The sequence below is a fragment of the Glandiceps talaboti genome, chromosome 1, assembly GCF_964340395.1.
Source record: "Glandiceps talaboti chromosome 1, keGlaTala1.1, whole genome shotgun sequence".
Classification (NCBI taxonomy): domain Eukaryota; kingdom Metazoa; phylum Hemichordata; class Enteropneusta; family Spengelidae; genus Glandiceps; species Glandiceps talaboti.
This window is the reverse complement of record NC_135549.1, coordinates 20,208,023-20,235,771: the sequence shown is the minus strand read 5'-3', so window position 1 is coordinate 20,235,771 and position 27,749 is coordinate 20,208,023. Positions and strand designations below refer to the sequence as shown.

Genomic DNA, 27,749 nt, shown 5'->3' with positions numbered 1-27,749 from the left:
ACTGCTTAGTATATATATATATATATATATATATATATATATATATATATATATATATATATATATATATATATATATATATATATATATATATATATATATATATATATATATATATATATATATATATATAGTTTTGGTGGTTCTGGAACTCTTTCTTGGTTGTAACTCGGAGTTTCAGGCTATTTGGCCGACAATTACAAGAATGGTCTTTCATGTAACCTTTAACTCCCCCCGTAGGGACATTCAGACTTTCGTCTCCACCAACACCATGGACGTCAGTTCATTGGATGTACTATTAACATGAGTACTACGTATTTTGTAAATTACATTTTATATATGCATTCATCTTTCTTATACAGAGTAATATTTAAGAACACAGCATTGTTCTATAAACAAACAAACACCCAAACAAAGCACCCCACCCAAAGCACCTGATTACGAAACTAATAAAATGGACTAGAAAAAATATTACACTGACAAGATGTTACTATACCAAGGAACACTAAAAATCTGGGTTTTTTAAAGTTCTCCTTGGAAAGGCAATACATGGTTGATATGGGATGAAACTGAGCGACACCATGTTCCACTACTGTATAAATAATATGCGTCATCTCTTTATGAACTCTTCGTATCATCTTTTAACTTCTCATAAGCATAGGCCACCTTCAGGACAGTGCTATCATCAAATTTCCTTCCCACTATCATCATACCAACTGGTAGACCATCAGAGAAACCAGCATTTATAGTGAGAGCTGGATGACCAGTTAGATTAAACGCGCACGTGTTACCAAACATTGAATTTGTCTGCTGAAAGGTATCTGTAAGTAAAGACAACGATCACGATAGTTTAGTCAGATACAGTTTGACAATGATGGCATTGTTCATATTAAAGCTACACTAGCTGCCGCATGCAATTGGAACTGTGTTTGAAACTGGTTTGTTAGATATATAATGATTTACTCATGATATAATCCAGTAATGAGCAGTATTGAAATAGCTGTGAGTAAACGTATATGATTGTACACATAATGGTACAACACATCCAATCGAATTGGTCCACACCCCACAATCAGCGCCCACAATTTCAATGGATTGATGTACTATTTAGAGATACAGGCGCCCTCTAATTAACATGCACAATGGCTATTTACCTGTAGGGCTTCAGGGGATATATAGTTGATTGACTGTCTGATTGAAAAAAAACTATGCTCTAGTTACGGCTTGAACAGCTTTAACATATTTCTGAAAACACTTTTAATTTTGTTTTTGAACAGCTAATAGGCTTTGATCTTTTGGGAAATAGTTTAGGTTGTTATTGTGTGTATTGTCATAGTGTTGAACTAATACACATTATGGAAAGTCTTAGGGTCTTTTTCACTTGACACATCATTATTTCTATTGACGAAAATTGTTATGTTCACTGAGCACAGACATTGGAGATGAGTTCCCTGGCAACATCACTGGACTAGTTCGACAAATTCGGGCTCCATGTTATTTTTGATAATATTAGCGGCACTAAAGTATAATAATTGAGTCAGACATGGTCTTCAATCCACAAAATGCAACACCGTCTTTATTCAAAGTTCAGGAGCCACATTTTTCTGCTTCCATTATAATATTGATTCCAAGACATGTACCTAAGCGGTACGCTACTAGCCTAGTATTAGTCTTTTGAACATGTTATCAGATCTTATCAGTTTAACTTATATTTTACATTTCAGTACAACAGGTCAGACAATAGGGATAACACACCTGGAATGGTAACACTTTGTGTTGGTAGTTTGGGGGCTTTGTATGGAAGTGTCGGCATCACCAAGACATCATACTCCTCAAATACTTTGTCATATGCCTTGGTGAATTCTCTTCTTATGTTCTGACTTTTGGCGTAGAAACGACCGCCATACTCTTGTTTCATGTACGCACCAAATAATAGAAACATCTGTTACGAAAGAGTAGAAGAAAGAATTAAAATGGCCAGGGACTGATGAATATGAAGATATATAAAAGTATTGGTCTGAGAGTAACTATACACAGTGTTTTGATGGCGGGCGGCTCGATGATATTTACGTCTCACGTCACAGGTTTTGTGTATACATAAAATACGGACATTGGTAGCAAGCAAGGATATATAAATGAATCAACAACGCCGTGGATTCAAACACAAAACTGTACATGACACTGAGATAAACTGTAACATTTCATGTATGTGCGCGTGCTATCAATGTCTGCATATTGTTTGTGTAATTCGTAACAAAAACAAACATCCGTGAGGTGTAAAAAACACATCATGCCGCCCAATTGAAACTCTCTAGCATTTCTGGTTTGGTGATAAATTACGTTCTTTTTTCAGAGATGCGATGCAAGTCTTTAAATTAGAGACGTATGCTTAACGTATATGGCTTAACAATGTTTGGTGGATTTGGTAACATTTTGATAGATGCTTCATGATGGGCAGTATAGATGCATGTAACTGACATAAGTCTCTACAGTCTTACTTTAAATAATGAACAATTACACAGATATTGGATGTTGGAGGTTATGCAAGTATCTACAGCTAATTCAGTGAGAAGAGCATTAGATACTAGGCAATAATTCTAAATATTAATTTTCCAACTAATTATTTATTCATTTATTTATTTATTTATTTATTTATTTATTTATTTATTTATTTATTCAGCTAAGTTACTAGTTTTAAACCATTCCTTACTTTTATACCATGGGCCATGTCATTACTTCTGGTACGGAACCCTTTATGTAATGCACCTGCAAGACTTGAAGAGTAAAAACCTGTGTTTTGTGTTCCAGCTCCTATTAGACGGAAGAGAATGAATTTCAAATCACTAACTGTAACGTAAATTAGCTCATAGACCCTCCACCAAGTCTATGATTAGCTGTTAGTAAATACTTAACCATGGAGACTTTTATGTGAAACAATAGCAACATGTATAGTGTTGATAATTGTTGTAACATTTTAGATGTTTAAAATGCATGTGATGCCAATTTTTGCATTTCGTTCCCCCACTCTTACTCCTCTCTGTCCTTTTATACGCCCCATTCTACACTTACTACTAGTACCCCCCCCCTTCTCTCTCTGCCTCTCCAGTTTTTTTTGGTGCCACCCTCTCATATGACATCCTCGTGTCGCTACAAATACACATATTGCTACTTTAAAAAAAAAATGAACCCCGTCTACAAAGGTAAGAGTCAAGTTGTTTAACTACTCGGCCACTACAGCCCCAATATTGCTTCATACATGGGTACATATATGATAAAATTTGGTATATCATAATTATGCAAGTTTCACTGATAGTCACAAATGCAACAGTGGATAGAACACGTGTTTAATTAATAATGTACCTACCACCATCTCCACTCAACAACAGATTAAATGCCCCATCAATCACAATGCCAAAAAATAGGTTACCAGCTAAAATAAATTAGAATTAGAATGTAAAACAATAGATTAGTAAAACAAAGTAGAGATGGACAGTCATGATCAAATTTCTGAACAATTTATACATTTGTATGTTATAGCTATCAACCAAGTTATATATAAGTAACACCTCCCTGCCATCCAATATTTTACATTTTCGCCATTCAGGTAGGAACCGAACACTATACAGGTGTACACCTTTAACACTTGTAGCACTTCGTGTTTCTTGTCCTCTCAACATCTCACGGTGAGAAAAGTTATAACATTATAAATTCCTTGCCATTTCCATGTTACTATAAATTACGAGATTCCTTCCAATTTTACTAGTAAGAACCCTACCATCACGATGTACTGGAATAGAAACTTCCTCGACCTTTGCCCCCACTTTGCTAAGTTGGAAAGCTTCTTCTTTTACCATTGTGTCTACATCATCCTCAGAAACATCATGGCCAAATCCTTCTTTAAGCACACCAACCTTTATACCTGGTAACTTGGTTGATAGCTATAAAATTAAAATAGAATGAGAACTTGTTTTTTTTTTCGTTTTTTTTTCATCATTTCAAAAGTGTTCTTTTGTCTGCATGGATATTAACTCAGACTACTAGAGAAGAGATATGAAATGCCTAATGCTTTTAGACGTGTGAATCGCCGGATTAAAATGTCAACGATTAAATGTTATTCAAATCATCAGCATCTTCGAAATCAGACAAATATGACATTTCGGCAGAAGACAATGTTTACATTTGAAGCGACGCAGTTTGACTGAACCTTGACAGTATATGACATCATATCTCGAGCTGATATCGTAGTCCTGTGACAATTGGTCAAGTCTATTTTCACCCATGTATGATATACTCCAGTGCTAATTCCAACTTCAAACAGAGGCAATCAAAGAATACAATCATGGAAATCACTGCATTGCAAATCTGGTTTCGATAGTGGCCTGAGATGTACTAATTAGCTAGCAATGAACAGACACGAAGATTTGCAAAATTGATGAATTGTACCTGTGTTGTGTATTCCGGCACTGTGAGATTTACTGGCTGCCTTTGATCAAGACCATCATCATAACCTGCGATAACCTACAATGAGATTTAAAAAAAAAAAAACATTATCTCGGGACAACTTACAGCAGGTGCTTATTGTAATTTGGTCAATACGTCAGTTTAACTTATTTTAAAGAATATTAACATCATTTTACCAAACCATAGCTACTTGCACATATTAAGTACTATTATCTTACTATCTGTAGTAAAGTGGCAATATTACTGATGCAAGTTCACCTCTTACAGTAGGTAGCTGTTACATTCAAATTTAAATTATCGAAGCACTACTTACATATGGAATCTTGAACTTAAATTTTGGTCTACCATGTTAACGTTAATGTTAGTTCTTATATTACAACTCATAACACTCAAGTAAAACGTTTGCATAATTTACCACAATTACTTATAGCATCCTTATCAAGTGTAGAAGTATTCTGTTTCAATTGTTCTAATCATCAGCCAGTATGTGGTGTATCTGTCAATGTAATTAATAAACAATGTTAGCAAAGCAAAGCAGGTAAATAGTCAATGACTAGAGTGTCAAATTATATGAATGTCCTAACACATTGTCTAGATCTCATTGCAAGCTCAATGAAAATGTAATTATACTTGTGGCACTGTAATTCACTGCTATCAGTCTGCTGTTTGCTAGCCGAAAAGACTATTTACAAATAGACTACATTTAGAAAGACCATAGGTTTCCATCAAAGCAATTAAAAGAATATACTTTTACATTCGATATGGGTACTATAAATGAGTGTGGCATGTAGATGAAGTAAGTTACATGTTGTATTACTTTACCGTTGTGTGCTACTGTGCCCACACTGTTTTACAATTATTACCCTTCGCATGGTCCTATAGCAACACACCTTCATTTTATACTTCGGGACCTGGAAGCATACATTCCATTGCACTTTTCTATTGTACAAGGCCCCAATTACATCACTGGGTTGATCGGAGCACACTTGTGGTTCAAATGTTACCCAAGGACTTTAGCCATATGGTTTGAACTTGCAACCTGAAGATTCCAAGCCTCTATCCAGTCGATCATAATGACAACCAGGACCACCAGGACTCCATATTTCACAGTAAGTGTAAATTCAGGTCATAGTTGGTAATGTAATGGTATGAATGGGAAAAATAAACAAAATGGCACTGGAGTGATGAATAAGTAGGGAACTCACCTCAAGTAGTAATGCACAGTCATATACATTCGTTGTCATTGGTCCTGTATGGTCAATGGTATATTCAATGGGCATTATTCCAGTGTATGGTACCAACCCGTAGGTGGGTTTCAGACCAACATTACCACTCCAACAAGACGGCATTCGAATTGAGCCGGCTTGGTCTCCACCGATTGCCATGTCCACTTCTCCAGAGGTAACCTATCAAAAGAGATATCATGGATATGCTTTTAAAAAAAGTGTTCAGAAACACCCCACAGAAATATAACGAATTTAGCTACAAACAAAACTAAGGCTTTTAGCACAATTGAACTGATAAGGTTCAGTAGTGCTATAGGCATGGTAATATGTCTGTCTGTCTGTCTGTCTGTCTGTCTGTCTGTCTGTCTGGATATGTGTGTATGTATGTGTGAGGGTGTTTGTGTGTGAACAACTTAAAGTCAAAAACCACTGGACTACCGATTTTCATGATATTTGGGGGTATATTACCTCGGGTGTCTCGTTGGGAAATTGTTCAAATCAAAATGATCTTACCACCAGTGCGTGATTTGGGTCAAAGGTGTGATTTCTGGTTAAAAAACCCTCCAAAATTACTCAGCAGATCGATCTGAAATTTGGTTGGAACGACGTTCTTAGAGGTTGTTTAGATTTAGAATTGTTCATGACATGATGATCCCATCAGTGATATGACAATTAGGTATAAAATGTGTCTTTTTTGGTCGAAAATCTACAACTCCAAAACTATTGAGCAGATTGGGTTGAAATATGATGGGACCGTTCTTAGTGGAGTTTAGATTAAGAATTGTTCATGACATAATGATCCCATCAGCGATATGCAAATTAGGGCTAACATGTGTCATTTTAGTCAAAAATCTATAAAATAATTCCACAACTACTGAGCAGATTAGGCTGAAATTTGGTGGGAGCGTTCTTAGGGGTGTTTATTTTACTAAGAATTGTTCATGACACGATGATCATATCCATGATATGCAAATTAGGTCTAAAAGTGTGTCTTTTTATCAAAAATATATAGTTCCAAAACTACTGAGCAGATTGGGCTAAAATTTAATGGGGTTGCATCTAGGGATTTGTAGATGAATGTGATGATCCCATCAGCAATATGCAAATTATCAGTTCAAATGTCAATTTTGGTCAAAAACTTATCTTGATGGTGAATAGGTTGAAACTTGGTAAGGATGTTTCTTGAGGTATTATTCTGCAGTTGTTGAAAACATTTCGACACAATTAGCCCTAGCTAGCAACCATGGACACGCCCTTAGCAACAGTAAAATGACGATGCATATTACAAAGATAACAACTGGGATGGGTAGGTATGTGACGAAAGATTCCAAAAATATATGCAAATATCCCTAGCAACAAGACCATGTCCATAGCAGCAGCCAAATACAGTCGTGCTACAACACCATTGGCGCTATTTTTAATTTGATGACCACACTAATGGCACACATACAGATCCTGAGAATAGAAAGTTTATTAATGAAGCACTGTATATCATAAAATCTGACATCATGTCACGAACACTGCTATTTATAACAGCCGTATTTTGCATTAGGATATATTGTAATCAGTGACATGACGGTACATATCCTTATTTTGTGCTAACTTAATGAGAGGCATACACACAATGATTGAATCCAGCAAGACTTGAAATAATAACGTATCATTACGTATACTGCATAAAAAAGTTCAGTTTTTACCAGTGCACCACTTCCTGAGCTGGAACCACCAGCACTGTGGTCTCTCTTGTGTGGATTTCTGATTGCTCCTTTCACTGATGTGAAACTATTTCCAGATAAACACAGATCTTCACAAACTGATTTGCCAAGAATGCGTCCACCTAGTATTAACAAAATCAAATGACCCACATGTCGGTCACTTTCAATTTTCAATCAAGTTCAACTGTATGTCTATAGAACAAGTCATAGGTAGAGTAGTTCCGTTATATTTGAAATTGTTTGATGTATGCATAGACTATAACTAGATTGTATTCACTATTAAATAGTTTGTTTTCTTTTTTTCAGACTAGGTAAATAATCGTGACCTTAGGGGGCCTGGTTACTACAAGTCAATAAGTGTAGGACAAATTTCTTATGTTACAAGTATCTTCAAGCTAAATGAATAAAACTGTTTAAGCATAATCTACACAAATTAATTGCGGGTTGACTCATATTTTGAACACTACAGAAATGATAATGTAGATGCAAGTTGTAGAACTACGAGGGTTTAAAAGTGATATTTATTTTGTTTAAACACTTGGCTTGTGTGTGTGTGTGGTAACTTGAATATAAAACAATTATATCGTTTTATTACAAGGCAACATCCGCTAATGATGAATGACGAATGTGTCCGTAAACAACGATTGAACTGTCATACATCATTCAGTTCCTTAATTACAATAGTGTTTTTGGATAACACTGGAAAGTTGCATCCATGCTGGATGTGTGCCAATATTTATGGAAATTTCGACAATTTCCACATAGACTGTTTGAACATAATACTGTCAACAACATGGCGGCTGTATTTGTGCCTTAGGTATCACTACTGGTCCTTTAATCGTGACTGAAAAAATAACAGACGCTATTTCTTCTGTAGCATTTCAACCATACAGATCCGCTATGGAATATTATGGCACACATAAATCAACACAGTAGTTATATAATGAAATACCTGCATCCAGGATTCTGGTAACTATGGTTGCATCATATTCTGGTACATATCCCTCTAGTATATAGCTACCATTCATCATAGGAACTCCTGCTACTGCAATATTGTCTTTGATGGCAAAAGTCTTTCCTTGCAGTTTACCAGTCTCTGCACCCTTGATATCACAACGCCAATACCTACAGTGATAAAATGTTAACAGATAGAGAATTTGTCTGAGGTAAATATCAGCAGAGAATAAAGTATTGGGTGTACGCGTGTAATCATGAGTTGTAAATATCACATGTAAGAGGTTTGATATGACAACTTTGCCCATCAAATTGGTTGATCAAACATTTACAAGTTTAGCTTAATAAGACTGACTGACTGACTGACTGACTAACTGTCTGTAAGAGGCCGAATCATTACCAAAACTATCCAACCCTACCATGCATTCAGCGGATTGTCTTCTTCTCTGGGTCTATATCCTGGTGTTCGTGGGTATTTCACTGGAAGTGTTGGTTCCTGTTTACTGTCTATCACATCATAGCCCCTGGTCATTGTTCCTATGTAGTCTGTGTGATAAAAGAATTTGGAATGATAGATAAATCAACGAATAGTTCTGTAGCATATTCATGGTATGAGGGACTGTCTATTGTTGAGGGTAGTAAGTAGCTAGACTCTCATCACTTCCACCAGGATTTCTCTAAAACCCTGTACATAGAAAACTGTAATCAATAAAATAATAAACTAATAGTCTAACCTCTGTATGCTTCAAGTTCTTCTTTAGTGATATCCATATTATGCTTCTGTGCTATATCCTGCAACTTATTGATGGTGGGAACACGTACAGCTGGGGCACGATACAAATCTGTTATGGGATAAAGAATGCGTAAACATTACTAACATTTATAACGAGGTCAAAATGAAAATGTGAAACTCAAAGCAGTTGGTATGCTGAATTTGTTATATGGTTTGTGGAGTCATGATCATTAAACTGTTAGAGTGGCAGTTCGGAATGTGCAGGGTGCAGGTTTGTGCCTCATCACAGCCATTTGTGGCGAATAGCACCTCGAGCAACCCGGCTCCAGAACCTCAGACTAGAACTCTAGATTCCAATGTGAATTATGTAATGCAATGGACTGTATGCTCCCCAGGAAGTTCAGGAAGTATATAGGGTTGTTATGTTGCTCGAGGTCTGTGTCAGGGTTATAATTGTAAACTGCATATGATAACATTTCTGTATTGAACACCATACTAAGTGTATTTTATAATGTTCTGTATGTAACAAGATTTATGAGTGCTTGCAACATATGGGACAACTGGCATGATCATAGTCCAGAGAATTGGTCTTCTCTCTCGTTATACTGGCTGGTCGGATAGCCAAGTCTCTAGGCTGAGGAGGGGGGACCTTGTCATATGCATGGTATGCTGTGGTGTTCAACGAAAGTGCTCAGTCCAAACTGGACCAGTGCAGTGAACACGTCCAGTTTCTGTGTCTGAGAGCCCGTTCTATGGGCTAGCATGATCACAAACGGGGTACGTTATGTGAAATGAAAGCATAGTATACAACTTTGAATGACTGTAGTGGTGGTGGTGGTGGTGGTGGTGGTGATGGTATGTATTTCATTATTTGACAGTTTCTTGACCACTATCTGACACTTACTTTTGACTGGTTCTCCTGTGACATCACCATCGCAACTTGATAAAGAACTGCTATAAGCCCTTTAGAGGAAAAAATGCAGTCGTCTGGAGTGCTTTACGAACCTCAGCATTTCTAGGAACAATTGTTAAAGAAGCAAACGAAAAATTACAACAAGGTGTGACAATGAATGTAATGTGTGTCAATGTTAGAGGGATCATATCAGATCTATGTGATACAACTTACAAGGTGTGTGACAATGAATAATGTGTAGCACCATTCGAGGGATCATATCAGATCTATGCGATAACCTTGATCATTACCTTAATATTATATGTTCTATCTTAAAGACCTACAAGAATCGATAATAATTTCTCTGTCCAATAACATTCCCCTAACTACAAGTGCTTTCACTTTCTAATTTTTACCATGAGAGTTTTGTGAAGATGTTTTGTTTATCATTTGATAGAAACGGCTGACTTGATTTCCAAAACAATATTAGGAGTTGTCACCAAGTGATTGGAGCATTAGCCTACCTACAGTATTCAGTGATGGATGATGTTATTTCATCGATTATAACTGATATTTTTGATATTTGAACTTTGCCTGCTGTCCTCAAAGACTTAAAAAATGAGCATGTTGTTTACTATACCACCGAACTGCACACTGGTCTAGGACAGCCCTGGGCCATAGTAGGATCGTTATATTTTAAGTTTGTTTTTAAATCAATAGTGGTTTTACTTTTCATTTCATTTTAATGTTAATTTTCTTTCGATTTTACTTTACTTTTCACTTTTATTTTACCTACCACCTCTCCAGACATGAAAAACGGAACATGCACAAACGATACATATTTAATCAATCTTGTGGAAGTTTAGTATGCACGTTTGGTGAGAAATTTGCTTAATGCATTTTTGTACGTTGCAGGAAAACTTTGAATGTGTTCATGGAAGCGTGAGCTGATCGCAATTCGAGTGAGATGTAAATAGCTTAATCAGCCATGTCGATTCCTATACTGCTGAAATGCCAACTGTTCTTTGGCAGCTCTGGGCCATAGTGGAAGCTCTCTGTGCCATGGCGTTGAAGGTCTTCATTTCAGTTTATGATAAAGAAAATTCGATCTTATTTCGATTAAAGTTTGATTTTAATTTTGATTTCATTTTCATTTTCTGTTTCATCTGGTTTTACTTTGCTTTTCACTTTAATTTCCCCTTTCGTTTTATTCAACCTTAGTGTTTGATACATTTGGTAACATCTTTATAGACATGTTCTCGTCTTTCACTTTTGATTGACAAAACAGACATATTTCGGACAAATCACTCGCCCTTCTTCACTTCAGTGGCTAACTGGATCTGACAGAATAATCCAAATATGATTACAACTTATTCGCCATATTCATTTTACTTTGCTTTTCATTTGGAATTTACTTCGCCTTTTCTTCGTATTTATTTTTTAAAGAAATTTGTTTCTGACTTTTTTGTAAAAGTTTGATTTTTTTTAAATTTTCGTTTGGGGTTTGTATTTTATTATACTGAAATTTCCATTTTTATATTACTTTGCTTTTTCTTCGAATTTACTTCGACTTTCTAAAAATTTTACGACTTTTTTTTGGTAAAAGCTTGAATTGTTTCGGGTTTGTATTTCATTTTACTGTAATTTTCATTTGGTTTTACTTTGCTTTAATTTCTATTTTACCACAAATTGAAATGATTTTCTTCTCATGTTGATTGTAATTTGTCGTAAAATGCAAATAGTTTTATTTTCGTTTCAGTTTCGTTTTGATTAGTACGTTTTTAAATTATTTTATATGGAAACATTATTACAACGTTTTTATCTATGTTTTCGTTAAGGCCTTAAAACAATTGTTTAGTTCCGGTTTCCCCACCCACCTAGTTTTTCACCACCGACCCTAAACATTTGTTTACGAATTCGAGAAATAATAAAATCGCGAATTGGGCCTAATAAAAAATTGTGTGGTTTCGATTACGCTCAATTTTAGAATTCTTAATTATATATATATATTATATATATATATATATATATATATATATATATATATATATATATATATATATATATATATATATATATATATATATATATATATATATATATATATAATATCATGTACCATACAGTTCTAACCCAAATATTTCGAAGAGACTGAGCTCCTCTTCATCGGTGGGTCTCCAGTTCTATCAAACAAGTCAAGTTCTGTTACACTTTAAATACTGAAGACAGTGGTTATTGTCATGCAAATTAGTGTTCTTGTCTTGGAATGGTATGAATATTACACTCAGCCAGCTGTGGAGTACTGGTGACTACTGGTTGCTATGTTACTGTTTTCTATTGATGCCATTGGTGAGTGTGTCTAGTTTTTTTATCCACAATGATTCACGTAGTTGACGGTAGGTTTTATCTGGTGTGTAGAGTTTTTCAATTGCTATGATTCTGAAGTGTTTTATTGAGTGAGATGGTCCATTGAAGTGAATTGGTACTGGTTCATATCTATTTTTTTTCTTGATTTGTGATAGGTGATTCTGCATTCGTGTGTATATTGTATCGCCGGTTTCTCGAACATAGACTATTTTTTCGCAATGTGAGCAATGTATTGCATACACTAGGTTTGCTGATTTGCAGTTGATGTGGTGTATTATTTTATAATGCTGTGCATTTGGCCCTTGAAATGTGTCTGTCTTCTCCATGTAGGGGCAGATGGCGCATCGTTTGCTGTCACATGGTCTTGATCCTGTTGCTTCTTTGATGAATGCTCTGTGATGTTTACTGTGTACTAGTTGTAAACCGATATCTCTTATTTATTTCTTCCTATCAGATTTACAGCTATTACAGATTGGAAGAACAGTTTCATTTTGTCTTTTTAAGTTGATGTCAGTTTCCGCATTCACTATTTCTCGCGAGACTTCACAATTTTCGCGATTTTATTATTTTTTTTCTCGAATACATAAAGAATGTTTAGAGTCGGCAGTGAAAAACTAGGTGGGGTCGGGAAACCTGAACCAAACAATTTTTTTAGGCCTTATGAAATCCTGCAAGAAATAGTGTACGCGGAAACTGACATCAACTTAAAAAGACAATAAACTGTTCTTCAAATCGGTAATGGTTGTACATCTGATGAGAAGAAACCAACAATACAGAGACCATATGGGAAACAACAGAAAACATAACTATCTCACATATGAAAAAAAAAGTATATATAAAATAAAAAATACCGCCAATGGCGTTGTAGCGCAACTGTACAGTTTTTAAAAGTGTTTATCCATATGCTAGTCCATGCTAACAATAGGTGTTCATTTGCTGAATGACTATCCAGTTGCCTATCTTTGTGATATATGCCATCATTTGGCTGTTGCTATGGGTGTGGTCATGTTGCTAGATACATTTGTATACATTTTTGAATGTTTTTATTCACTTGTGTATGAATTCCTGATATTATCTTTGCAATATACGTGATTATTTGACTGTTGCTATGGGCATGGTCTTGTTGCTAGGCAATTTACATACTTTTTTGAATGTTTATTCAATTGTCTCTTAATCCCAGTTGTTATCTTCAAAATATATGTGGTTATTTGGCTGTTGCTATGAGCGTGGTCATGTTGCTAGGAACATTTGCATACATTTTTTGAGTGTTTATTCATTTGTCTTTCAATTCCTGTTCTTACCTTCGCAATATACGTGATTATTTGGTTGTTGCTATGGGCATGGGCTTGTTGCTAGGCAAATTTACAGACATTTTTTAATGTTTGTTCAATTGTCTATTAATCCCTGTTGTTATCTTTGTGAAATACACGACCATTTGGCTGTTGCTATGGGCGTGATGTTGTTGCTAGGGATATTTGCATACATCTTTTGAATGTTTACTCACATACCTACCAGATCTAGATGATGTTGTTATTTGAGCAAAATATACTGCCATTCGGTTGTTGCTAAGGGCTTGGTCATGGTTGCTGGGGTCAATTGTGTCAAAATATTTCGAAGAAAATCTGCAGAATAACACTTTTAGAAACATCTCACCAAGTTTCAGACTCATTGACCAAGTAGGTGCAGGTCAAAGGTCACGGCCATACAAGAAAACTTGCAAGTGACTATATGGGGTTAGACACTTGAATTGAGTCTCTATAGTACTACAGTATTTTACAGATTAAGATTTCAGCGCACAGCACTGATTTCCCAATGAACCCTGTTGCAAAATGTATCCATCAATACACATCCACCATAGATGGACACCCCAAAAACGACGTAAAACAAACAAAACATCAACAAATAACCCTAAAACCCACCTAACTATTAAACTGATTATAAACACGACCAGAAAAAATGTTACAAGACAAGATGTCATTGTGTCAAGGAACACTGCTAATTCGTAAGTCCTTCTTTAAAAGTGACTGATAAGACAAGATAAGACTGGTAAGAAGAACAGGAAGGCTAATGTTATAGGTATTTAAGTAATACAATTTTCTTGATTAAATATTTTTATATGAGTTTAGATTACATTTGATATGATTGCATTATAAATTGAAATTGCTCTATATGTACAAAATTTATAAAGATCATATCATTGATATATAATTGGTAGACACTACATTGCACTACTGAAGAAATATACATCATTTAAGATGTCATCCATTTATGAGCTCTCAATCTTGTCTCTTAGCTTCTCATAAGCATAGGCCACCTTCAGGACAGTACTCTCCTCAAATTTCCTTCCCACTATCATCATACCAACTGGTAGACCATCAGAGAAACCAGTATTTATAGTGAGAGCTGGATGGCCACTTAGATTGAATGGTGATGTGTTAGCAATCATTGACAATGCCTCCTCATATATATCTGAAAGTAAAAAAAAAGTGATTATCACAGATTAGTCAGACATGTAGTTTGACAATCATTGACTTATTTTGCAATGTTACACGATGGTATACTTTTCAACTCATTTTCAACTTTGTCCCTAGGTATTTTGCTCTTATTTAACTAATAGTAGAATCATGGTGGTGATGTGGTTAAAAAGTGGCCAGTTTGGAATCTACAAATTGAAGGTTCGAGCCTCATTTGTTTCTGAAAGGCTAAAGTCCTTGGGCAAGATTTGAACCATGATTATACCACACACAGCCCAGCTGTATAATTGGGGACCTGGTACGATAGAGATTACAATGTAAATGCTTTAATCCCATGTGCCAATAGAGGTTGCAATGGAATTTATGCTCCCCGAGGAGCTAAGAAGTGTACAAGGTAATAATTGTAAACCTACTTGATGAGCAAAATATGGAATATCGCTATTATAAAAACTTACATTATTATTATTACTAATATTAGAATAATGTGGATATGGCATGGTGCAGGTGTTGAGACATGATTAATTGGGAAATTTTTTTTTTCGTCAGCATTGTCTTGTGTTAATTATAATGAAAATGCAAAATGTTAGTGTCTATTTTACTATCATATAATAATACCATTGTCAAAAATTGCATGAACTTTGTGAAATATTTCATTAACTGGCCATGGCTGACAATTTATTCTTGAACATTTTAGGTGATGTATCCAGACACTTCTTGGCAATATTACAGTAATGGGGAATACCATGGATACTAATAGTTGAAGGAAACATGTTAACATATGATTTCTTGTCAAATTGATGGCTAGCCTGATGAGTGCAATTTGTGCCCTAGCTTTCAAGACAATTTAATATCTTGTTCAGAAACTGATTGGTGACATGTTCCTGGAAACATCACTACTAGGAGTAAAAACTGCCCAAACACCATGCTGTTCTTGATAATATCAGTGGCACTAAAGTACAAATGAGTAAGACAAGGTTTTCAGTCCACAACATTGGGAGAAATTTATTAATAAGCTTACGCTCACTTCATTCAAAGCTCAGGCAATCATCTAAGCCATACGCTTGCCTAATGTTTCTCTATTGAAAATGTAATAAATTATCAAATATCAAGTCCTTTGCATGTCAGTAGCATATCCTTTTCCATCAGGTTTTCAAGGACAAAATTGTGGAACAGTTTGCCAACAGAAATGAAATGTCTCGAATCAAAACATCTGTTCAGCCTGGGAAAGCTTTTAAGGAGTACCTACTTGACGAAATTCAAACAAATCTCTGTTGAAGCATGTAAACTCTGAGGTGGAGCCATACTTGATTAGCGAAAAGCTATTTTTTTTACTCCAAATTGCCAATTTGTTTATTTATTTCCTGTCATTATGTAATTATCACTTTCTGTAAATTGGCAATAAATAAATGAATGAATGAATGAATGAATGAATGAATGAATGAATATAAGTAACCCTTTCAGTGCAACAGGTCAGACAACATGGATAACACACCTGGAATGGTAATACTTTGTGTTGGTAGTTTGGGGGCTTTGTACGGAAGTGTTGGCATCATCAGGACATCATACTCTTCAAATACTTTGTCATATGCCTGGGTAAGTTCTCTTCTTATGTTCTGACTTTTGGCATAATAACGACCACCATACTCTTGTTTCAAGTGGTCACCAAACAAAAGAATTGTCTGTTAATACAGAAGAGTGAAAATCAGACTGATAAATAAGAGAAATGTATAGAAGTGCTGGTTAAGTTCTTTGTTTCAGAGAAGTGATGAAGTTTATTTTCGAAGACAAGTGTTCAAGTTTGATTGATTTAGTAACACTTTGATCAATGCTGGCTTGATGGCAGCATTGATGCTTCATTTAAGCTGCTATAGTATTACTATAAATTGTGAACTATTGCTTGTTTATAACACATCCAGACATAATCAATTTGATTATGTTGTATAACAACATGTCATGTACACATCACAGTAGCTTCCTTGTGAATAGTTGAGTGCTTGTGCAAGACTGAAATGTTGATAGCATGGGCTTTGAAAAATAATTCCTGTAACCCTAACACTGGTAGAATAATCAAATGAAAGAATGGTTTTAAATTTATGCAAGTAATCATGAACTCATTCGGAGAGAAGAGCAATGGAATCCTGTGCAATAATTTTCAAACACAACTAATTATTTACTGATTCAACATTTTTAGCACAACTGAACTGAGGTTCAGTTATGATGCCAATATAACACTGAATAAGGAAAGGCAAAATAAGTATGCAGATATGCCTAGCAACAAGACCACACCCATGGCAACAGTTAAACGGTGGTATATATTGCTGATATAACACCATGGATTTGTCGCAGGAATTGGAAAAAATCATCAAAAAATGTATGCAAATATGCCTATCAACAAGACCATAGAGTCATAGTAGAAAATTAAAATTTACCCTCAACAGTTGTGCTGCAAATACATTGACGTTAATTAGTTACTAAATGTGAACTTTTAAACTGATTCTTACTTTCAAAATATGACTCATGTCATTACTTCTAGTGCGGTAACCTTTATGTAATGCATCTATGAGACTTGAAGAGTAAAAACCTGTATTTTGTGATCCAGGCCCTATTAAAGAAAAGAGAAAGAAAACACTGCTAATTGTAACACAAATTTGCATATTGAGTGTGTTTACTGTAATTATATATTTAATGACAAAGACTTCCTGTAATAATAGCAACATACAAACACTGGTGTGTGCATGTTTAAATTTCACATGATGTTCACTACAGTGTATTTCTCTCCATTCTTTCTCACTCTCCTTCCTCCTCTATATCCTCTCTTACCATTATCTCCCTTCTCCCTTTATCTTGCCACCATTATTTCTTTCATACCCTCTATCTTCCTGTCCTCTATGTCTCTCCAACCTCTTGATGCCACTCTACTTAACTTTAAACTCTCACATTAAGTAGAACTTTCAATCACTACAAACACAAAGTACTGCTACTTTTTATGAATGTCATAATTAGGCATAACAAATATATTGTGTGGTTCTGATTACATTCAATTTTAAAAATATTTTTTTTTCATGTGTGAGTATCTAGTTCAGGTTTTCCATTGTTTTCCAAATGGTCTCTTTGTGTTGTTTATTTCATCCTATTATATGTAAAGCCATTACAGATTGGAAGAACAGTTTTAGAGTGTCTTTTTAAATTGGTGGCATTTTTCACATCCACTATTTCTCATGAGACTTCAAAATTTTATTATTTTTTTCTCGAATGTGTAAAAAAAAAGTTAGGGTTGGCAGTGAAAACCTAGGTGGGTCCGGGTAACTGGAACCATTATTTTTAGGCCTTATCATGCAATTCACTCCATACAAGTCACAACATTTTTTTTTTCAATTTTGAGTTTGAACACATGTTGGAAATAATTGTTGTGTGTGTGGGTACGTATATGATAAAATTTATTACCTTATAAAATTATCACTGATCAATTCACAAATGCAACTGAGGTAGATAATATAATATGTTTAGTGATGTACCTACCACCACATCCTGTCATCATCAGGTTAGCTGTACCTTCTAGTGCCATACCAAGAAATATATGACTACCTAAATAAATCAGGATGGAAAATAAAAGATTTTTTTTTTAAAAAAGGGAGAAAGATAGATAGAAAATCTAGCTATCGTTACACACTCACATAATGGCTTAACATTACACGGAATGCCAGGGCATGCACTGCCACTGAGTTTTTGGTGAAGTTATTAGTTTACTTTGTGTGTGTGTGTGTGTGTGTGCGTGCGTGCGCGCGCAATGTAATATTTACATTGGAATATAGTCAGCATTGGCCATATCAACAATTTGTTGTAAACACAAGGGCAGTACACCATTCCAATAGATAAACTCATCACCGGTACATAGTTTTAGCACAGCTTGACACTGGCAAACTTGGTAGGTTGATAGAATTCATCCCAAATGGTTTTAAGTTTTTGGTCATTCCTAGGCAAATAGGCACACACACATACAGACAAATAAACAAACAAACATCAAGCACTTTCTCGAGATCTCATGCCTACAATAACACAACTGAATCATAACTTATTTTGAATTGTCTTGAACGCATATATAAGATTATCAATTACCGAGCAATGTACATTTCTAACACTAAGTTATAGCACTGTGTGTTTCTCTTCCTCTCTTAATTCATCTCATACTTACATGTAGGAAATGTTGTGACATTTTAAGCAATGTCATCTATATCATAGAATAAACAAGACTGACAGTTTTGCAGTTGAAAGCTTTCTGCTTATCATATAATGTTGTGTGGATAATGGATAAAATGTTAGTACTCTTGAGACAATGTAAATTTCTTTTCCCTTTCAAACAACATCAGATTCCTTCCACTGCTATAACCTTACTATCAATATGTGCTGGAATGGATACTTCAGTGACCTTTGCCCCCAGTACAATATGTTGAAAAGCTGCTTTTTTGACCATTGTATCTACATCATTCTCAGAGACATCATGGCCAAATCCTTCTTTGAGTACACCAACCTTTATACCTGGTAACTTGGTTGACAGCTATATGTAGTTAAAACAGAATGAGGAGTTGAAGTTCAGATATGATTTCATATGAAAGCTTTTATTTGTCCACCATCTGGTTATAGTAATTTTATTAGACATACCTTTAGAATCAAAGTTTTCAAAGTACAGTTGATGTTTACACATGTTTGACTTTGGTTTAAGTAAGATGAGAAGTTTTTGTGATGATAATTAAATGTTGTGAAGGAAATTTACGACTTCATGCTAAGATGACATACACATCATAGTCCATATATTGGTAATGCATGTGTTGTAAAACCATCTGACTCTACCTGTATTGTATGCGGGCACTGTAAAATAGACTAACGGTACCAGCTGTTTTGTATATTCTGCTGCTGTAAAATTGACTAATGGTACCTGTATTGTATGTTGGCACTGTAAAATTGACTAACAATACCTGTTTTGTATATTCAGGTACTGTAAAATTGACTGACTGTACCTGGTTTGTGTATTCTAGCACTGTAAAATGAACTGGCTGTACCTGTTTTGTATATTCTTGCGCTGCAAGATTGACTGGCTGTCTTTGATCGAGACCTCCATCATAACCTGCAAGAACCTTAAAAAAAAATATGATAACTGATCAGATTCTCTTAAAGTACATTATATACACAGTACAAGAACAGTTAAACAATAGGATGTTGAGCTTAAATATATTAAAAGTTTATGTATTCATAACTTTTTGATAATAATCATAATCCAAGCACTGTTCTAATGGGCTGATAAATGAAAGGACTGAACAGAGGAAGGCAAAGGAAATTTACCTCAAGAAATAATGCACAGTCATACACGTTCTTTGTCATTGGTCCTGTATGATCAAGGGTATACTCAATTGGCATTATTCCAGTGTATGGTACCAACCCGTAGGTGGGTTTCAGACCTACGATACCACTCCAACAAGATGGGATTCGAATTGACCCACCTTGGTCTCCACCAATTGCCATATCTACTTGCCCAGAGGCAACCTATTACGAAAGAAGGATATTATTAAAAGTTGCCGTATGGATGACAAATTGCTATTTATTTTGGATTTTTGTATTCATAAAACAGCTCTACTGTATATTCCTACTTGAAAAAAACCCAATGTGAAACAACATATACCAAGTCCATGATGGTAACTCAATAAATTGCAAAATGCTAGAAAGTCTATTGTACCCATCTTACACATTTTTTTGTTTATTATTTTTTGGCAATTTATTGAGTTGCAAACAAGGATCTTAAGGTATATGTTGTTTCACATTCCTTTTTCAAGTATAGTTGCTTTATGAATAAAACCCCCAAAATAAACACCCACTTGTCATCCGTATTGCCACTATAAAAATATCAGTGTTCAGAAAAATACTCAGAAATATGAAAAAATTGAGCTACAAACAAAACTGATGAACATATTAATGACACACATATGTAAAGATCTTGAAATTTAAAAGCTTAGCGGCAATGCATACTTAAAATCAGTACACTTACAAAGATCTAACCTTCCAAAAAAAGCATCACTAATATTAAGCATTTAAGAAAAATCAAGATTCAGAGAAAAACTAAAAATAAGGCAAATTAAGCTACAGATGACTTGATTTAATATGTCTAGGAAATAAAGTCTTTTAAATTTTATTGTTACTTTGTTCAAGAAAACTCTAACCTCTTCTCAGTTAAAATCAATGAAAAATATTTTGAGTGACCATATAGTTTTTTGAAAAAGAGGTCAGTATAATATTCATTAATTTTTTTTTATCAATTACAACCTGTCCTGCAGTGTCACTGTCTATGACATCAAATTATGAACAATGCAATTCACCATAGCTAGTGTTATACACTGAGTGACATCACAGCACCGATTTTAATAAGTGACACAATAGCATACATAGTATATCAATGACTCAATCTTATTTTGTGCTAACTTAAAGCTGAACTAGCTGCAACTGGAACACTTTTGAAAAACTGATATATTGACTTGTAATATCATACACACTGAACAGTATTAATTGAATCATTTGTGGGTAAATATATTTGTGTAGCTGTACACATAGTATGATGCACTATATCAAATCATATTGATTTTTGTGTTCATACCTTAAAATCAGCACTGCAATGCAATCATGATATCTAATATCATGATTAAAACTAATATAGAATAGTTTAGAGGTTAGATCTTCTGACTACTAACAGTTGTGTAATTTTTGAAACAAACCAAAGATTGAGAAAAAAAATTACCCAACTGTTAGTAGTCAGAAGATCTAACCTCTAAACTATTCTATATTAGTTCCTGTATGTGATTATACTAGTCATTATTCTTTAATTTTTTTAGTAGTATAATTTTCTGTTAGTGCTGCTCCTAACATGCTCGAGCCCCTGATACAAAAGGGATGCAATAAATAAATAATAATAATAATATCATAATCAATAATTGGTTGTCTGATAAAAAAACTAATACTTCAGTTATAGTTAGTGCAATTTTATGTTAATGAGGCATGCAAGCTAATGATTGTATCCTTAAATCACAAACCACTAAGACTTGAAACAATAATGTACATGTATATTGTATAAAAAGTTCAGTTTTTACCAGTGCACCACTTCCTGAGCTGGAACCACCAGCACTGTGGTCTCTCTTGTGTGGATTTCTGATTGCTCCTTTCACTGATGTGAAACTATTTCCAGAGAAACACAGATCTTCACAAGCTGCTTTGCCAAGAATGCGTCCACCTAGCATTGAGAAAATCAAATGATCCACACGTGTCATTTTCAAATTTCAATCAAGTTCAATAACAACTATAGTGATATGTCTATAGAACTTAGTTCCTATATTTGAAACAGGTGATGTTGCCAGGACTACTATTAGACATTATTCCATGATATTGTTCTTTGTTCAGCCATGGCAAGGACAATACTTGTGACCAGATGGGACCTTATTTGCTATGAGCCTTAGATACATGAGTAGTTACAAAACCTGCAGGTAGTGAGTATTTTCTGGCTGAATGAAGAAAAAGTGAAGAATAACATATTAACCTCTCAATGATAATTTACCAAAACAATCAGGAAAAATAATAGCAATTTGGAATTTTCATTGCGAGTAATACAGAACCAATTATGTCTTTTGTTAGAACATATTCAAACTTACTTGTGTGTGGTATAATAACTTATATACAAATGAGTCATATCATTTCATTATACATCTGAGGCCAATGAATTCTACATGAAATACAGAACTTTGTACAAATTGTAAAGGAGAACAGTACATACTGCATCAAATGTGTGAAGTCATCACTCATCAGGAAAACTATATATAGAATCTTGTGTTAGTATGAAAACAGTAAACTTGCACCATTCTGTGCCTTGCTATAAGTTGAACAACATTGCATGAGTCTTGAAAAATACTCTTTGTTGTGTGTACCGATATATTGGAGATTTCCACTATTTCCACACAGAATGATTGTTTGAACAAAATTGTATTGTCAACAGCAGCCGCCAGCAGTCAGTAACCATTGCATGGCTGTATTTGTGCCCTATGTATCCACTATTTGTCCTATAATTAAGATTGTGAAATAACAGCAGTTGTTTCCTCTATGTCTTTTAGAATGCTTGTGCCATACAGACACACTGTGGAATAATTGGCTCACATTAAGCTGGGCATGCTATATTTTAATAGTTAATATACCTGCATCCAGGATTCTGGTAACTATGGTTGCATCATATTCTGGTACATATCCCTCTAGTATATAGCTACCATTCATCATAGGAACTCCTGCTACTGCTACATTGTCTTTGATGGCAAAAGTCTTTCCTTGCAGTTTACCAGTCTCTGCACCCTTGATATCACAACGCCAATACCTACAATGGCAGAAGTTTAATAGAAAGAGAATGACGTAATTACATAATTTGCCTGTGGTAAAGACTGGCAGAGAATCAAGCATTGGGTGTATATGTGTTAATGATACGATATGTAAGAGCCTTGATATGGCAATTAACTTCGCCCATCAAATTGACAATTTTTTTCCTTCATATTTTATATATTATGTTTTATATGTTTTGGTTCACATTTTTGACAGTAACATTTTAATAATGACATGATCACTAGAATAATATATTAAAGTGACTGTAAGAGGCCCTGTGTGATGTGTGAGTGCAAGTGTGGTGAACTCTGAGTATTTGCATGAGTGCTTTCAGTACTCTCTACAGTCATACTTTCATGAGCATAGTGACTGAAAATGCAGCAGAACACACTGCAAGCACAAGTGCAAATACACATGCTGGCACTCACATAGCATGGGGTACTGTTATTATTACATAATGTTTATTCAAAACAACAAATTTCCGTAAAAATGACACTATGTGATCACACGCTTTCGTGTAGAATGAATGATCATATTCATATTTGCATATAATTTGTATGCAGGTATGCATGCAATAATGTTTTTGGCATTGCACGCCAGTGCAAATACCACTAGTATGCATGTACACCAGTGCAAGTAATCTGTGGTACATATGAAATAATCAAAACTATCCAACGTCCGTACCCTACCATGCATTTAGTGGATTGTCTTCTTCTCTAGGTCTATATCCTGGTGTTCGTGGATATTTAACTGGAAGTGTTGGTTCTTGCTTACTGTCTACCACATCAAAAGACTTGGCCAAAACTCCCATGTGGTCTGTGAAAGCAAGTAATTTTTGGAATAGTAATACAGAAATCAATCTATAGGCAAACTAAACTAGACACAAACCAAAATTAGTACAATATGATGATATAAACTAGCAATGGACTTCATGTAAAATACATGCACTCACAGTAGTGTGGTATCACCTGATAGTATGATTTCCTCAAATGGTTGTATATTTAACCTCATTCAGTCTTTACAATATCTAAAACTGATTATAGTGCTAAAATTTACTATTAGTAGCAGTACAGAAAAGACTTAATCCAAGGAATTGCAGGATTATAATCCTAACTGCCTTAACTCAAGAGTTTCTTGCTTTTGTGATCTTCAGACAACAGCTAAATCAGTCTGTCAATAGGTATTTTTGTTTGCGAACTCTTAGCTATGAATTAGGACTTCCTAATTTGTTGGATTAAGTCTATACATATACTTAATCACACAACTGGACATAAGTGATAATTATATATATATATATATATATATATATATATATATATATATATATATATATATATATATATATATATATATATATATATATATATATATATATATATATATTCCACCACAGTTAATTTATCACTGTATAATTATCATTAGTAATTTGTTGTAGAAAATTATAATTAATAAAGTGTGGATATAGTTGTAGGAAACTAACTGACCTCTGTATGCTTGTAGCTCATCAAGAGTGATATCCATATTATGTTTCCGTGCCATATCCTGCAACTTATTGATGGTTGGGACACGTACAGCTGGGGCACGGTACACATCTGGATTATGGGAGGATCAATAACAAAAACTTTATGAAATTTTATGAAAAGGTCAAAATAAAAAAGTCAAAGTGATAACAGTTAATTACTTTCCATAGAGTAGAATTTGTAGAGTCATGATGGTTGAATGGTTTAAGATTGCACGGCCAAGGCTAGCTTAAAAGTTGCAGATGCAAGCCTTTGTAATTGCTGCCATTGTTTGTTTTTGATTAGTTTAAGATTCTGAGCCGCCTAGGCTCTACAACTGGGAATCTCAGTGGGGTAAAGGTTTAAATGGGAACCTATAGTGGGGTAAAGGTTTAAATGGGAACCTATAGTGGGGTGAAGGTTTAAATGAGAACCTATAGTGGGGGTAAAGGTTTCAATGTGAATGCTGTAACCTTATAATCCTTACAGATCAGGCTGCCATGGTATGTATGTTTGGGTTGCTTGAAGAAGCATAAGGGCAAACGTGTTGTTATTATAAGTCTGTACCAGGAGTAATAACTGGAATTTAACAGTGTTCTGACTTTGAGCATATGTGTGGATTGAAATGGTGCTATAAAATCAAACATATCATAGTAAAACATCTTCAATCTGCAGAAGGATGAATTTGGACACCTTATAATATTGAAATATGAATAATACAATTTGTGGTACATGTAGTATGGCCGCCTTTAGGACAATTGAATTAATTTAATTAATAATAATACCAACAAATAGCCTGACACCTACTTTGGACAGGTTCAGCTGTGACGTCACCATCGCCACTTGATGAAGAGCTGCTGTAAGCCCTTGGGAGGAGGCTCTCAAAGCGTTTTGGGTGTCTTAAGAACCGCAGCATTTCTATAAAGAGAGACAGAGTGGATGGATAATATTGGATCAATATGATTATTTACCCTATAATTAACTCTAGGCTATACTGTATATACAATTATAGCCTTTATCCCCGGCCACGGACTCTGTACCTTCGATACCTGTATGCTACGATAAACCATACTTGTAAGTGAACTCACTGACCTGAACCTTAACTCAGTGCTCGCTCTCTTTTACAGGCTGTAAACGTTTATCTTCCAGATGTTCTGAAGTGCTTTGTTACATGTAAATTATGATCACCAGACACGATTTCAAAAGGTCACTGGGGAGTTGTGAATGTGATATATCAGGCTCGGCATTGACGCATACTCGACTCATGCTAAATAAATTATACACTGAAAATGTAGGTCAGTTTAGTACGGTCATGTGTCATCTAAGGTCATTAACCCGAGGTACTGCAAGACGCGGAGTTTATATAAATGAAGATGTGTTAAATACCACTAAGCACCTATGTAATATGTATGAAAGAACCTAGATTCAGAGAGATAGCATTAATTCTTTCTTTCATTTTACTAGAGTAGAGTGACACAGTATAAAACCAACAGTGGTCCCGAAATAACATTAAATATTAATGCTCAAAAATTGACCTGCAATTTGGCCCGCAGCTTGCAAATTGACCCGCAAATTTGGCGTCCAGTCCGCAATTTGGCCCGAAGCCTGCATCCCGCACACTAGTCACATTCGATTACTCCATAACTTACTCAGTCACCAGATCTAGTTCGACTACCACGCACGGGGTCCGAGTGCAACAACAGCCCTGTCAGCGGAGGTAATTTTCCTGACACATTAAAGATCGTCCATTGCCAAATTCTATTAAGGGCGCAATGCTAAGGGACCGGTCATTTTCTTCAGCCAGGGGTCACACTGTGTTTGAAATTGGCAGTGTGGGGTCATGCTGTTTTGAAAATTGTCGAGGGGTGGGGGGGTAATTGTGTTTTGGATTGTGATGGAAGAAAAAAACTTTCCTACAATGGCATATAGCCTTGTCTGAAATGTGGTACATGTAAATATTTGTTCATGACAGTCACAAACCATTAGCGGTCCAAGTGCAACAAACCCGCGGGCTTGCCTGGCGAAAACGGGTGTCATAAAAGTTGTTTGCATTCTCTAAAGCTGTTTGTAGCGTTACTTATAATAGCCTAATAAATTGATAACAACTGATATAAGACGGTACGGAGATAAGGTTTGCCTCAATTGCAGTCCATGTAGACGGCCGAATAGAGGTTTTACAGCTGTTTACTTGTGTTATGTAAGAGCCCATCATCACATGTGTAAATATTGGTACTCTTTGATAACAAGTCCACTTGCTTGGCTAATGGCTTGTCCCAGTAATGTCTTGTCCCTGTTTCTTACACCAGTTCTTTAATATTTACTTCACGTAAGAGTTCATACATAACTACACCTATACATATTATACATGTATTACCTCGCTACCACACTAGTTACAGAACATGTCATGTAAATGCTTGGCTTTTTCACAATCAATGCTTCACTTCTATTGCACTTTGGACTTACACCGGCCCCTAAATTTGAGTATTTTGATATTTCACTCACATGAATTTGACATAACATAGATCAAGAGCATTCTAAAATATACATGGATTATTGTGACAAGTAAGGGTTAAATGAGTAGGTTAGTAAGCCATATGTTCATGATAGTCACATTATATCCTATTAAAGTCACTCCACCACGTATGTGAGCTTTAGTTAAAAATTACAAGGTAAAGAACCCGTTACTGTTAACCTACCTTGTGTAATTTGAGCCCACAGGTGGAACTTTAGGGTAGTGGGTTATGTTGTGTTGTTTACAAGTAAACGACAGTGCAGCGAGACTACATAGCTACACGAGGTCATCAACCAGGTCTAAAGGTCATGTACTGGAAACAACAATCATGCCTACCCGCAATATGATTGGCTGTCTTTGACCTCACACGGTCCAGCTTTTTACACGACCTGTATTGGAAACTTGGTAGTAATCCTATCTGTGATACTATGTAACCTAACCTTGATGCTGGACTATGAAATGGGTTCCGTACTATTTATGAATACTTTTATCAATCCAACTAGATGAAGTCTAGCAATT

At 35.1% G+C, this 27,749-nt stretch overlaps 2 protein-coding genes across 3 annotated transcripts; both read right to left on the bottom strand.

Annotated features, from left to right (window-relative positions):
• Positions 1-410: 410 nt before the first annotated feature.
• On the bottom strand, positions 411-9,192 carry LOC144439045 (amidase-like). Its single transcript, XM_078128296.1, has 11 exons — positions 9,091-9,192; positions 8,776-8,902; positions 8,355-8,527; positions 7,385-7,524; positions 5,667-5,867; positions 4,444-4,518; positions 3,776-3,938; positions 3,365-3,430; positions 2,711-2,811; positions 1,756-1,942; positions 411-821 (listed from the first exon to the last, which is right to left on the bottom strand). Exons 1-11 carry the CDS (start codon positions 9,125-9,127, stop codon positions 619-621), a joined length of 1,473 nt encoding a protein of 490 aa, XP_077984422.1. The 5' UTR covers positions 9,128-9,192; the 3' UTR covers positions 411-618.
• An 889-nt stretch (positions 9,193-10,081) lies between these two features.
• LOC144436359 (amidase-like) lies at positions 10,082-27,519 on the bottom strand. 2 transcript variants are annotated; one of them, XM_078125154.1, is made up of 14 exons: positions 27,415-27,519; positions 25,526-25,636; positions 24,704-24,811; positions 23,909-24,035; positions 23,045-23,217; positions 21,953-22,092; positions 20,160-20,360; positions 19,880-19,954; positions 19,215-19,377; positions 18,342-18,407; positions 17,324-17,424; positions 16,315-16,501; positions 14,571-14,817; positions 10,082-10,104 (listed from the first exon to the last, which is right to left on the bottom strand). In XM_078125154.1, the coding sequence occupies exons 2-13, from the start codon at positions 25,632-25,634 to the stop codon at positions 14,615-14,617; spliced, it is 1,653 nt and encodes a 550-aa protein (XP_077981280.1). In that variant the 5' UTR covers positions 25,635-25,636; positions 27,415-27,519; the 3' UTR covers positions 10,082-10,104; positions 14,571-14,614. The 2 variants fall into 2 exon arrangements, with proteins under 2 accessions (XP_077981280.1, XP_077981273.1); XM_078125147.1 differs by lacking the exon at positions 10,082-10,104 and having other exon boundaries at positions 13,341-14,817.
• Between the last annotated feature and the right edge of the window lie 230 nt (positions 27,520-27,749).

Excerpts from the sequence above, each read along its gene's own strand:
- LOC144439045 (XM_078128296.1), bottom strand. The coding sequence starts at position 9,127 with ATGGATATCACTAAAGAAGAACTTGAAGCATACAGAG. Across the intron at positions 4,519-5,666 it reads ACTGTGCATTACTACTTGAG|GTTATCGCAGGTTATGATGA; the intron begins GTGAGTTCCCTA and ends ATCTCATTGTAG. Across the intron at positions 1,943-2,710 it reads ACATGGCCCATGGTATAAAA|ATGTTTCTATTATTTGGTGC; the intron begins GTAAGGAATGGT and ends CTTTCGTAACAG.
- LOC144436359 (XM_078125154.1), bottom strand. The coding sequence starts at position 25,634 with ATGCTGCGGTTCTTAAGACACCCAAAACGCTTTGAGAGCCTCCTCCCA. Across the intron at positions 20,361-21,952 it reads GCTCAGGAAGTGGTGCACTG|GTTGCCTCTGGGCAAGTAGA; the intron begins GTAAAAACTGAA and ends CTTTCGTAATAG. Across the intron at positions 17,425-18,341 it reads GATGATGACAGGATGTGGTG|GGCCTGGATCACAAAATACA; the intron begins GTAGGTACATCA and ends TTTCTTTAATAG.